Source organism: Heteronotia binoei, chromosome 3 (genome assembly GCF_032191835.1).
Source record: "Heteronotia binoei isolate CCM8104 ecotype False Entrance Well chromosome 3, APGP_CSIRO_Hbin_v1, whole genome shotgun sequence".
Classification (NCBI taxonomy): Eukaryota; Metazoa; Chordata; class Lepidosauria; order Squamata; family Gekkonidae; genus Heteronotia; species Heteronotia binoei.
The window spans coordinates 90,289,069-90,301,405 of NC_083225.1; the positions used below are offsets into that span (position 1 = coordinate 90,289,069).

At 42.7% G+C, this 12,337-nt stretch overlaps 1 protein-coding gene across 4 annotated transcripts in view; it reads left to right on the plus strand.

Annotated features, from left to right (window-relative positions):
* The window catches only part of KDM6A (lysine demethylase 6A), a 317,940-nt gene that overhangs the window by 261,209 nt on the left and 44,394 nt on the right, over positions 1–12,337 (plus strand). For all 4 annotated transcript variants that reach the window (XM_060234177.1, XM_060234176.1, XM_060234178.1 and 1 more), the window contains 4 exons: positions 1,343–1,448; positions 7,414–7,619; positions 9,901–9,965; positions 11,841–11,912. In XM_060234177.1, coding sequence (XP_060090160.1) covers positions 1,343–1,448; positions 7,414–7,619; positions 9,901–9,965; positions 11,841–11,912 — 449 coding nt within the window. The remainder of the gene's footprint in view (positions 1–1,342; positions 1,449–7,413; positions 7,620–9,900; positions 9,966–11,840; positions 11,913–12,337) is intronic.

A 12,337-nucleotide genomic window follows, 5' to 3' on the forward strand; every position in this document is an offset into this window, starting at 1 on the left:
ATCCCTTCCTGGAAAATTCATTAAGAATATGGGATAAACTAAGGAAATAGATTGTGCCGGGTATTTCACTAGTAGGTAGCTTTTTCAACCAAGATTGGTTCCCACAATTCATTAAGGCTAACTTCAGCCATCTGTGGGGGATTAAGGGGTTAGATAGAATTGGGGAGTGGATTCAAGGGAACAATATTATTACTAAGGAACAAGCAGAAGAGAAATTAGGAGTTAATATCAATTGGTATCAATACCTTAAAGTTCAGAATATAGTCCATTCTCTTCAGAGGAAATTACCATTAGATATGGATTGACACCATTTGAGGTCCTGTTTAAAGAGGAGGGCATTGGCAAGAAAGGGTTGCTTTCTAAAATATATAATTATTTAATTGACTCTCTTTATTCATATCCACCGTCTTATATTAAATATTGGAATTTAATGCTACCTCAAAGGCTACAGGAAAGTGATCTGGAACTCCCCTTCTATTAAGGCTAAAAGCATTGGTATTCAACTCCAATTTTTAAAAATGTATTCACTTTGGTATTTAAACCCTGTCATGATGAGTAAAATCTCTAGCATCTCAAGTCCAGATTGTTGGAGGAATTGTAAAACTAAAGACTCCCAGTATCATATGTGGTGGGAATGTCCAACAGTGTCAAATTTTTGGAATAAAGTGGTAGAGCAAATAAAACTTACATTTGATCTAACTATTCCAGTAGATTTTAAACTTCTTTTATTTGATACCTGGGTTGATAAACTGGTGAGTAAAGATCAGAAATCTTTAATCTCGACAATGTTGGTGATAGCTCATATGACAATAGCTAAAAATTGGAAACCCCCACACATCCCCACGATTGAAATGTGGTATGATAAGTTATGGGACTAGTATGTAATGGGTAATACAACAGATAACCCTTTCTTCGAAAATGATACCGATTTGGCTATAGATTATTACTTGCTTTGGGTCCTGGTTCTGGAATTCTTTGGGAATATTTCCTTTTTGCCTGATAGAAGGAATTGTAGGCTATTGCTTAATTCTTAATACCTAGCTTATTATGTATTGTTTTTGCAAATTGTTATATGCATCCAATTATCTGAATCAGATTCTTGTATGTTAGATTTATATTTTTATTATTTATTTTCCCTACGCTCCCTTTGTATTGGATTAGATTCAATAAAATAACATCTATTAAATTAAAAAATGCAAAAAAAAAAAGAAAAGTTGCAGAAGTCAGAGTTATGTTGTAATATTGGTGATGGGGCTGATCCTGTTCTTAACTGTGTTTAACTTCTTCAGTACTAAAAAGTTGAAATTTGCCATATTTCTTATATCCTGTTTTACTTTCATAGTTGGAAAATAAGCGAGACGCTTTCTTCCCACCTTTACATCAGTTTTGTACAAATCCCAACAATCCTGTTACTGTAATACGTGGCCTTGCTGGAGCTCTTAAACTAGGTAAGTTTGATTAAATATTCAAAGTACACATTTTCTTTAGAAGAAGCATTTAGAAGAGTTGGAATCTCTTAAAGTGTTTGCAGTCCATTTGTTCCCTTCGTGTGTTTTCATATTCTAGATAACCTCTGGTCTATTTAATTTTTTTAATTCCAATCACCCAATAGTTCCTTCTGATCTCTGGCACTGTATATTTACAAATTTGATTGTGGAACAGTTAAGATCTTCTTCGTGGTCTCTGTGCAGTCCCACACATGGGTCTTGCCGCAGGCAACGGATCCATACCTCGGAGCTCCAATAGCTCACCTATAGCGTCTTTTGGCGCGCTTTCCTCCCGCCCTGGGGAGCAGGCAGCGACCGCGCATGCCTGGAGCGGGGGGAGAGCGCCCATTCCACTCAGTTTCTTCCCTACCGCCGCCCGGACAACACCCTCCTCGCTGCGTTCCTCCTTAGCTCGTCTATTACCTCATCTTTTCGACTCCTTTTCTTCACCTTCACTGGTATCATATTCTTCTTCTTCTTATATTCCCTTTTCGTCCCGGAAAAATTTAAAAAAAAAAAAAAAAGAAGGCCCGTCTCTGCGCTATCTTTCCCCTTTTCTCCCTCCCCTCCCCTCCCTTGTCCGGAGCACATGGAAGGGAAAGTTACCTTTAAAAAGTGCACGCGCTGTGGGACCAAAATTCCCTCCTCAGACGGCCACAGCCACTGCCTATTTTGCCTGGGGGAAGCTCACCGAGTCGACTCCTGCCCTCACTGTGCGAACTTCGGCAAGCAGGCCCGTAAGAACCGTGCAGCCAGGCTCCGGAGTTTCCTAATTGAGTTGTCCCTGAGGGCTATGCCCGCGTCGGACTCGCCGCCTCCCCAACAACAAGCGGGAGATTCGGTCTCTACGGACGTGTCTCTCTCTAAACAGAAGCACAGGTCCGAGAAAAAGTCATCGAAGCACGCCGATACCGGCCATAAGGCTTTGAGGAAATCGCGCCATCTTGAATCCACGGATTCGGCGCCCAAAAAATCTCGTCATTCCGAATCGGCTGATTCGGCTCCGAGGAAACTCCACCAGTCGCATTCGGCTCCTAAAAAGCCTCGGGCACCCACCTCGACTTCGACGTTAATGGATCCCGCGGCCCCAGCGCAGCCGTCACTTCCGCTTGAATTGTCGGCTCCGTCGGACGTCATCACCGACATGCCGCAACTGACGCCTCACTCATCCACAGCGGTGGAGGTCATACCAGTCCACTCCCGTTCACCTTCGGTGCACAGCGTGGTTCCTGCGGACTTTCTACAACCCAACCTGACTACCGATTCAACTCAGGCGTACCCTAAACCTCCTCTTCGGATCGGATCCTTCCGAGATATCGGGATTTCTTCCCTGTACAGGGACTCCGCTACTCAGGCTCCAGCTAACCAAGGTCGTTCTCGTTCGCCTACTCATCGAATCCGTTCTCGTTCACCCAATCGAATCCAATCCCGGACGCCGCCTCTCCGAGGCCGCTCCAGATCTCCACATAGGCGCCGAGATTCCGGCTCTTCGGGTTATTATCAGGACTACTACGCCCCTCCAAGGTACGACCGCCATTACTCTCGGTCTCCTTCGCCTAGACGCCGGCCTTACCATCGTCCTTCTCGGTCCCCATCTGTGGAGGGTTCATGTTACTCCCCGTACTCAGCAATCCGGTACGAGGACTCCCCTGGACCCCGTGGGCGTGATCGACTTCGTGATTCCCCACGACTCCGTGATCTCGATCGGTTTCCAGATTCTCCTCGACCCCGTGATCGATATTATCCACGGCCCCGCGATCAAGATCGGACCCGAGAACCTGATTACTCTCGCTATTCCCCTCGACTCCGTGACCACCGTCGGGTTCGGGAATATGAACGCCACTCCAATCTGGAGCCACTTCGAACCCGGGACCACTATCAACGAGACGTTGCTAGGCCGCGCACTCCATCAGCCTCGGCTTCGATTGCTCCCCCGGTCTCCACCCCTACGGACCAGCGTGATCAGATCGTTAAGCCTAAGACCGTCCCTTCGGACCCGATCCCGCCTCCACATCCTCCTTCGGGTGAGGACTTCCGCTCCGACGCCGATTCGTCAGCATCATCGGACTCTGAGGACCATCCAGACTCGGTAGTCTCGGACTCGGCGCCACAGCCCCGACTCTCTCCATCGGATGCGTCCAAGGCCTATCTCCATCTGATCACCACCATGGCCGAAGCCTTAAACATTACTCTTCCGTCGGACTCACCTAAGGTCTCTGACATCGTACATGACCTCGTACGAGCGGACTTTCCACCTGGTTCACTGCTTCCTATGCTACCTGTGCACCTCGAAGGCCTCCGCGAAACCTGGGACAAGCCTGCTTCAGTCCCACCCACCTCTAAACGCTTTGACTCTCTCTACAGAGTTCACGCTCCTGAGGCTAAATTTCTTGCTTCTCATCCAGCACCTAATTCTATTATTGTGCATTCAGCCACTAAGGCTAAGCCCTCCAGACATCCAACACCTCCAGACCGAGAGGGCAGGAAATTGGACACTTTGGCCAGGAAAATGTTCAACCTTGCCTCCACAAATTCCAAGCTGAACAACTATCTAGGACGACCTCCGAGAGAGCCATGCACATAAACTGCTTAGAACTGATTGCGGTACACAGAGCTCTTCAATCCTTTCTCCCACTGATAAGGGGCCGGCACGTTCAGATCTCCACGGACAATATGGCAACAGTTTACTACATAAACAAGCAAGGGGGCACCAGATCCCTCCGTCTGTGCCGTATAGCCGTAGTGCTCTGGGAATGGTGTGTCAAGCACAACATATACATGACTGCCAGTCATCTCCCGGGTGTGGAGAATACTCTGGCCGACTCCCTCAGCAGGGTTCGCATAGACGACCACGAATGGTCCATCAATCCGACCTACCTTCGGCGTATCTTCCGATGCTTCGGAACACCCAAGGTGGACGTCTTTGCTTCCAGGGACAATGCCAAATGTCCTCAATTTTATTCCAGGAGGGGCAACGACGCCTTCCTACACAACTGGACAGGTCCCCTTCACTACTTCTTCCCACCAACCCCCCTTCTGACACGGGTGTTGGTGAAAATAGCACGGGATGGCACGGACTGCATCCTCATTGCGCCATGGTGGCCTCGGCAACCGTGGTTCACGAGGCTTCTTCAACTGTCCCACCACACTTACCGCCGGCTTCCTCCTGTGGGCGACCTTCTCTCTCAGGCCAGCGGTCAGGTTCTTCATCACAACCCTCGAGTCCTGGCCCTGGCAGCCTGGAGAATACATCCGCCTACCTCTCTACAGAGGTAGCCAACATCATCCTCAACGCAAGGAAGCCTTCCACTAGACTTTCGTATCAACGTAAATGGAAGCGCTTCTGTTCCTTTGCGACATCTAATCATCTGCAGCCAGAATCAACACCCCTTAACCTGATCCTTGATTATCTACTTTCTCTACAAAAATCAGGACTCTGTTATTCCTCCTTAAAGGTTCACCTTTCTGCAGTTTCTGCTTTCCACAACCCGGTTGATGGCAAAACTGTGTTCTCCCATCCTTTGTCTAAGTCCTTTCTTAAGGGCATGTTGCACCTCAATCCACCTGTTAAGCCCTTTGTCCCGACTTGGAGTTTATCGTTAGTCCTTTCCTGCCTGATGAAAGTTCCCTTTGAACCTATGGCTACCATAGACCTCAACCTTCTTTCCTGGAAGACAGCATTGCTGGTAGCCCTTACCTCAGGTAAACGGGCAAGTGACTTATGCGCCTTCCGTCACGATCCTCCCTACACTATTTTCCACAGGGACAAAGTTGTTCTGCGACCGGACCCTGCGTTCCTTCCTAAGGTTGTCTCCCAGTTCCACTTATCAACCTCAACTTCTCTACCAACGTTTTTCTCCAACCCATCCGACCAGGGACAACGAGCCCTGCATTCCTTGGACGTTAGAAGGGCTTTATCCTTCTACCTTGATCGTACACAACCTTTCCGTAAGGACCCTAATCTGTTTGTGGCCTACGGGAACCCTCACAAGGGACACAAAATTTCTACCCAAAGACTGTCTAAATGGGTAGTTAGTGCCATCAGGTTGTGCTACGAACTGGCTAAACAGCCTCTGCCCGAAGGTCTTAAGGCCCACTCTACTAGAGCGGTCTCGACGTCTTCGGCCTTTCTGCAAGGCGTCTCCCTAGAGGACATTTGTGCGGCTGCATCGTGGTCCTCTCCATCCACGTTCGTCTCCCATTATGCCTTAGACGTTCGTGCGAGACGGGACGCCTCCTTCGGTCAAGCGGTCCTCAGATCCATCTTCCACTGAAGCCAGGGGTGAGTGCATCCGCTTCCATCTCTACGTTGCATTATATGATGTGGTTGCATATGATGTGTTTGGATTACGTGACTAACTTTCTTTTTACCAGCACCCTCCTCCAGGACATTTAGCTGGCTAGTCACCCATGTGTGGGACTGCACAGAGACCACGAAGAAGATAAACAGGTTGCTTACCTGTAACTGATGATCTTCGAGTGGTCATCTGTGCAGTCACACACGCCCACCCAGCCTTCCCCGCTGCTGGCCTCTTGTAATTGTTGCTTAACCTTGTATAGTGTCAGTGCCAACGGCGGCTGGAAGAAACTGAGTGGAATGGGCGCTCTCCCCCCGCTCCAGGCATGCGCGGTCGCTGCCTGCTCCCCAGGGCGGGAGGAAAGCGCGCCAAAAGACGCTATAGGCGAGCTATTGGAGCTCCGAGGTATGGATCCGTTGCCTGCGGCAAGACCCATGTGTGTGACTGCACAGATGACCACTCGAAGATCATCAGTTACAGGTAAGCAACCTGTTTATCTCAGTATTGCCAGCCTAATACAATGTCTTCTTTTTCCTAGATTGGATCAGTAGCATCTGATGCCATGAAATGCTTTTCCAATGCCAATATCCCTGCAAGTAAATATTGGAAACACTCTACCACCTGTTATGTAGAGGGACCCCAATTGTTCAGCAGCATCTCTACCCTTTAAACTATAAAAGGCCATTTTATCAATGGAAAGACCTGGTCTTCTGGAGTTTGTACCAGGGCATGAGGGAGAGACATAGTCTTCCTTCTCCCTTGTTGCTCCTGCTCTGAGGAAGATAGCCCACAGCTAGGTTGGCTACCATCCCAGTCATTGAAAATTAATGCCCCTTTAAAGTTCAAAAGGCCATTATTGTAGAAATTGAAAATAATAAACCTTTAAAGTTTCAAGGGCCAGTGTTCCATGGATCAGTTAGGGGCCAGGGACTCTCTCTCTCTCCACCTTCACTTCCTGTTCAGGTGATTAGAATTTTGTATGCAAAAGTGAAGAAGGGCAATTTATAGAGTTTTGTTCCAGTATTTCCATAAAAATAGCAATATTCCTGATATGTAACAAAAACAATAAAAATGCCCGTCTTGACTTTCTGATATTGAATTAAAATGAAAATTATGCAAGTGCACTCCATAATTCAGTTGTTTCCTTGCTTTTTTTCTTGACATATATAGAGAACACACCATGTTAGGATTTCAGGAAGCTTGCTAATAGATTTTTTAAAAGATGTTATTGGGCATTTGTTGAGTTTCCCAAAAAGATGCTTCTGGAAACCTAAACTTGTACAATTGTGTTATGACAACTTTTGTTTCATTTGGAAGCATTTATGTGACTGTGTAATATTTTTAATGCATAGATCCTCAAGATAAAACTGGTACATCTATACTTTTAGATTGCTTGTGTATCGATGTTCACTGTACACTGGGTCCAAGGACATGGTTGAATGTTATATGATACAATAATATTTCTAAAGCTAAGCAGACATGTGCCTGGTCTTTACATGCATAGACCTCCTATATAGCCTATAGGAATCCTATATATGCACTTAGAGTACATAACAGAACAAATCAGGTTATAAATATAACTTTAAACTGCACTTTTGATATCTATCATTAAGTATACTGTTTTCCAGATCTGGGACTCTTCTCAACTAAAACATTGGTAGAAGCTAATAATGAACATTTAGTAGAAGTAAGGACACAGTTGTTACAACCATCAGATGAAAACTGGGACCCTACTGGAACAAAAAAAATATGGCGTTGTGAAAGCAGTAAATCCCAAACTACTATTGCTAAATATGCACAATACCAGGCTTCCTCATTCCAGGAATCATTAAAGGTAAGTGGGCTATTGTAATTGTATTTACTAATTTTAAGGGTTACTAAGTTTCTGTTAAAGATTTGACTCTTGATTATTGTTTTCTTTTAAGCACAAGTAAACCTTTAAGCAAGTCCATTCTGGAGTTGTAGGCTTTTGAAAGATAGTGGGTTATCAGTGAAATGTTAACATCAGATAAAACTCCTGGGAGTAAAAAAATATGCTTATGTCTGTATTTCTTTCTCTAAGAAAATGGGGATGTAGATTAGGGTTGCTGCCAGGTCTGACTCAGGAAATATCTGGGGACTTTGACGGCGGAGCCAGAAGCAAGGTTGTGACAAGCATGATTGAACTCCGAAGGGAGTTCTGACCATCACATTTAAAGGGACCATGTTCTTTTTAAATGTCTTCCCCTAATTGTGAATAATGGAAGGTGGGGGCACCTTCTTTTGCGGCTCATAGAACTGCACCTCCTAGTCCAATTTTTTTGAAACTTGGGGAGAGGGAGTTTGAGGAGAAGTACCAGATGCTATGCTGAAAATTTAGTGCCTCGATCTCAAAAAACAACCCCCCAGATACTCCCACAGATTGATTCTCCATTATACTGTATGGGGAACCAGTCTCCTTAGGGTATAATAGGGAGTGCCCAGAGGACATTCAACCACTCCCCCTTTCTGATAACCCTGAAGTGAGGGGAGAGCCTCCAAACCCAAGTTTCTTCCTTTAATGCAACTTAATATTTTTAATATTGTACAAAAAACTATACTTATGTGCTTGATTTTGTTTGCAAGTACTAAGTCTCGGAACATAAATTCTCCAGAGGGTTCAGAAGAGGTACAGAAATCCACTGATCTCTGAGGGTGTGACATCTGTGACAAAAGCAGCATAAAACAATCTTCGATTGATATAACCTCTACTCATACATTGTGTGAAAGAAGGAATCTTAGGTTATTGTTTTCTTTAGATAACAAGATAAAGGAATAAAATGAACATCTTCTGTTAGGAGACCCTTGTCTAGAATTGCATATGGTAAAACTTTAATGAGCTATAAGAGAAACAAAAGGTGGTGCCAGAAAAGGAATACAATGTTGGCTGTGTGGGTGGATGCATTCTGAGTACTTGAATGGGCTGATCAGGGACCCAGATGAGCTTTTTTTTAATTGCTAGTGGATCATTCCAGTGCTGTTGGAGGGTGCAGGGCTGCAAGGAGCATTAAACCTTACTGATTCTGTGGGCCAAGAAGGTAAGATAGAAAGATCAGAGAATGCACCCAAGACTTTTTGGAGATTAGGGACATGTCTGGAGCTTCACATATTAATGTTATCAAGTAGAGAAATATTCAGTATATTAAGACAAATATGTTCAATAATGTTAGAATAAATATGAACATATGAAGATGCCTTATACTGAATCAGACCCTCAGTCCATCAAAGTCAGTATTGTCTACTCAGACTGGCAGCGGTTCTCCAGGGTCTCAAACTGAGGTTTTTCATGCCTATTTGCCTGGACCCTTTTAGTTGGAGATGCCGGGGATTGAACCTGGGACCTTCTGCTGACCAAGCAGATGCTCTACCACTGAGCCACCATCCCTCCCTTAGTACTTGTTTCCAAGTACTGAGTCTTGGAACATAATTTCTCCAGTGGGTTCAGAAGAGGTACAGAAATCCACTGATCTCTGAGGGTGTGACATCTGTGACAAAAGCAGCATAAAACAATCTTCGATTGATATAACCTCTACTCATACATTGTGTGAAAGAAGGAATCTTAGGTTATTGTTTTCTTTAAATAACAAGATAAAGAAAAAAAATGAACAACTTCTGTTAGAAGTGTACAGTGTTGGGACAAATATGTGGTTATGTGAGATGAAAAGAGATACCTTAAAAAGAATCTGAAACATTTAAAAAAACAGGATCTGGAACTACAAAATGAATATTATATCTGTTTATATTAATCTTGAAAATCATAACAAATTCAGGCATTCTAATTAATGAACTCCACAAACTGAAATTTAAAAATGATAAACTAACACTAGAAGTAAAGGGTAGGAAAACAGAACCATAGAGTCAGTCAATGTAATCTACAGTGTAAGCCTACAACACACTGGAGCAGCTGAGTTGTGATAAACGTCACAAAGATATGTTTGCAATATTATAGATCGGGCTCATGATGCCTTTGAAAGAAAATTTAGTATCTGATAAATGTGACATGGTATCCTTGGGAGTCTATTTTATTAACAAATTTATAAATTATATGTACCAAGCTCTTGTAATATATGATTAAAATATCACATTAACCTTTGCAGGAAGAAAATGAGAAAAAAAGTCACCATAAGGACCACTCAGATAATGAATCAACATCTTCTGATAAGTGAGTTGATTGGATTTAATATTTAACTGGTTTTGAAAGAAATTTTTGAAGAAACTAGTTCTGTCTTTACTTTTGCCCTAGACATTTATACGCCTCTTAATCTTTTTTAAAGTTAATTTATCAGTATTGGGTCAATAGACATGGATGAACTGTTATCACTCATGTCAGGATTAAAATCCTGATTATTTGGGAGGTGTGCTCTGAAGAAACAGACTGTAGAAGACCAAAAATGAACATATATTTCCTATCTGAAGGAAACTTGCCTATCGAAGGAAACTTGCTTTTTAATTTCACTAACCATTTGCTTTTAGTTTTTGTTTTTGTAACAAAATAGCAGACTGTTTAGAAGAAGTGAAGTATATAAGCAAAGAACCATGGAAGTTTGCAGGCAGGTCTTGTGGTTTGTAATGTGTTGTATGTCCATTCCCTTTTTATTCTCTTTGTATTTGCATCCCCATTTTGGGATGATTAAACAACCGCTAGTTTGACTCACATCCTGTTTAGCAGTCACAGACAGGAAGCTGTTTTTTTCAGTGACTGGTTCAACTATTCATTGATTTGTTCATGACTGTTTGGCAGGTTACTTCACTATATTCCTGCCTAACCATGCTGTGCACATGCAGGATCTCACATAGCCCAAGTAAATTCTGCTATCCCTTAATTGATACATAATGGCTCTGCTCATCAGGCAATTGTTTAAATAGACAATTCAATCTGTCATAGATCAGTTCTTTGCTTTAATAAACTCCTAACCTTTGCTTTTTTTCTAAATAGTCCCTAATGATGCTAATTGCTGCTGATCTGTTTGAATCAGGAGCATCTTTGTGCATTATGCAGTTTTGCAAAAACTCAATGCAAACCTGTTCAGTGTATTTTTGCAGCTGGATGATCAGTTCATGTCTAAATGACACTGTCAAATACTGTAAATTCAAATGTTGAGCACATTTGTGGCAAAATTCACAACATCCTCTTCCCTATTCATACTACATTCATGCCATTATCCTCATAATCTGTTAGTCGCAATGTTCTTAATTCTCTGGTAGATCCTATCTAGTTGCTCTAGGTAAAGGAGAGCTTTCCCCCTCTCCCATTGCAACCTGCTGTGCCCCACATTTGTGCCTCTTGATAGTGGCCCCCCAGAAAAGGGGGAGTTGGCAAAATGGATGTCTGCAGGGAGACAGCATCAAAAAGCACCCTTCTGTGCAGAAGTACTTCCTGCAGGTAGAAAAAGAGAATAAAACCCAAGCCTACAACGCACTGGAACATCTGAGTTGTGATAAACATAACCCAGACTAGCAATTAGGGATACACATTTCTAATGTCAACTAAATCTAAACTGAATTCTCCTACTAAGCTATCTCTAAAATTGCTAGATAATCATCTTTGGAAATAGTCATTCTGGTGCCCTTTGTTAGGTAGATGTAGTGATGGATTGGAAGTAGGAGAGACAACGAGGGGAAGAATGTAACTCTGCAGCAAGAGGAATTAGATGTTCTCTCTGAAGAGGTTCATCCCAATAGGTGTACCCACTAATCATTGTTTGGTCTCAGTGGCTTGGTGAGGCTACTCCATTTTTTTCAGTAGTCCTGTTCCTCAGAACCTTTGGGCTATTTTACTCTTTGCACAATCTTTTTCTGAACTTAGATATATTAATTTGTTTTCTGTGATCATCCATGCTTAGTATCCTAGAAGATTATCTAAAGTGGACTCTGCAAACAGATTCATGAGGTAGAATACTATTGGTATCCATTGTACAAAAAATTATAAAAATAATATTTTAAGAAGTTTGTTTTTAAAAAAATTCTTAAAAGATATAAATACAATAAACTAATTATGTGTTGTTAACAGTCTGGCTCTTATTTGTGTTCTTTACAGCTCTGGAAGGAGAAAAGGACCTTTTAAAACTATCAAATTTGGGACCAACATTGATCTTTCTGATGACAGAAAGTAAGTTGAATTATGTATGAAAGATTAAACTGTTCAACACACCAAATTTTTATGTTGTGTTGTCAGTACTGATTTAGCTTACCTCTTAGACCTGCCTCACCTAATTATTCTAGACACCTTCCTTAAGCAAAAATTGGAGTATGTTTAACTGTACTTGTTGAATGTAATAACCTAAAGTATGTTTACATATACTTACACATATTGCTAAGGATTCAGAACAACTGAAACCTAGTTCTTCCAATTTTTTCATTGAGATCCACTATCCTTGCGTAGCTGAAGTTCAAGTCGTTTTTTCCATTTCTGTCTGAACATTGATATAATGAAATCATTTTTTCTTCAGCAATGTTTATTAAGCTCCCGGAGAAGATATTTAGTGCCTTCTGGCTTGTGGTTAGAAATACTTTTAAACTGCTGATCAAAAAGCA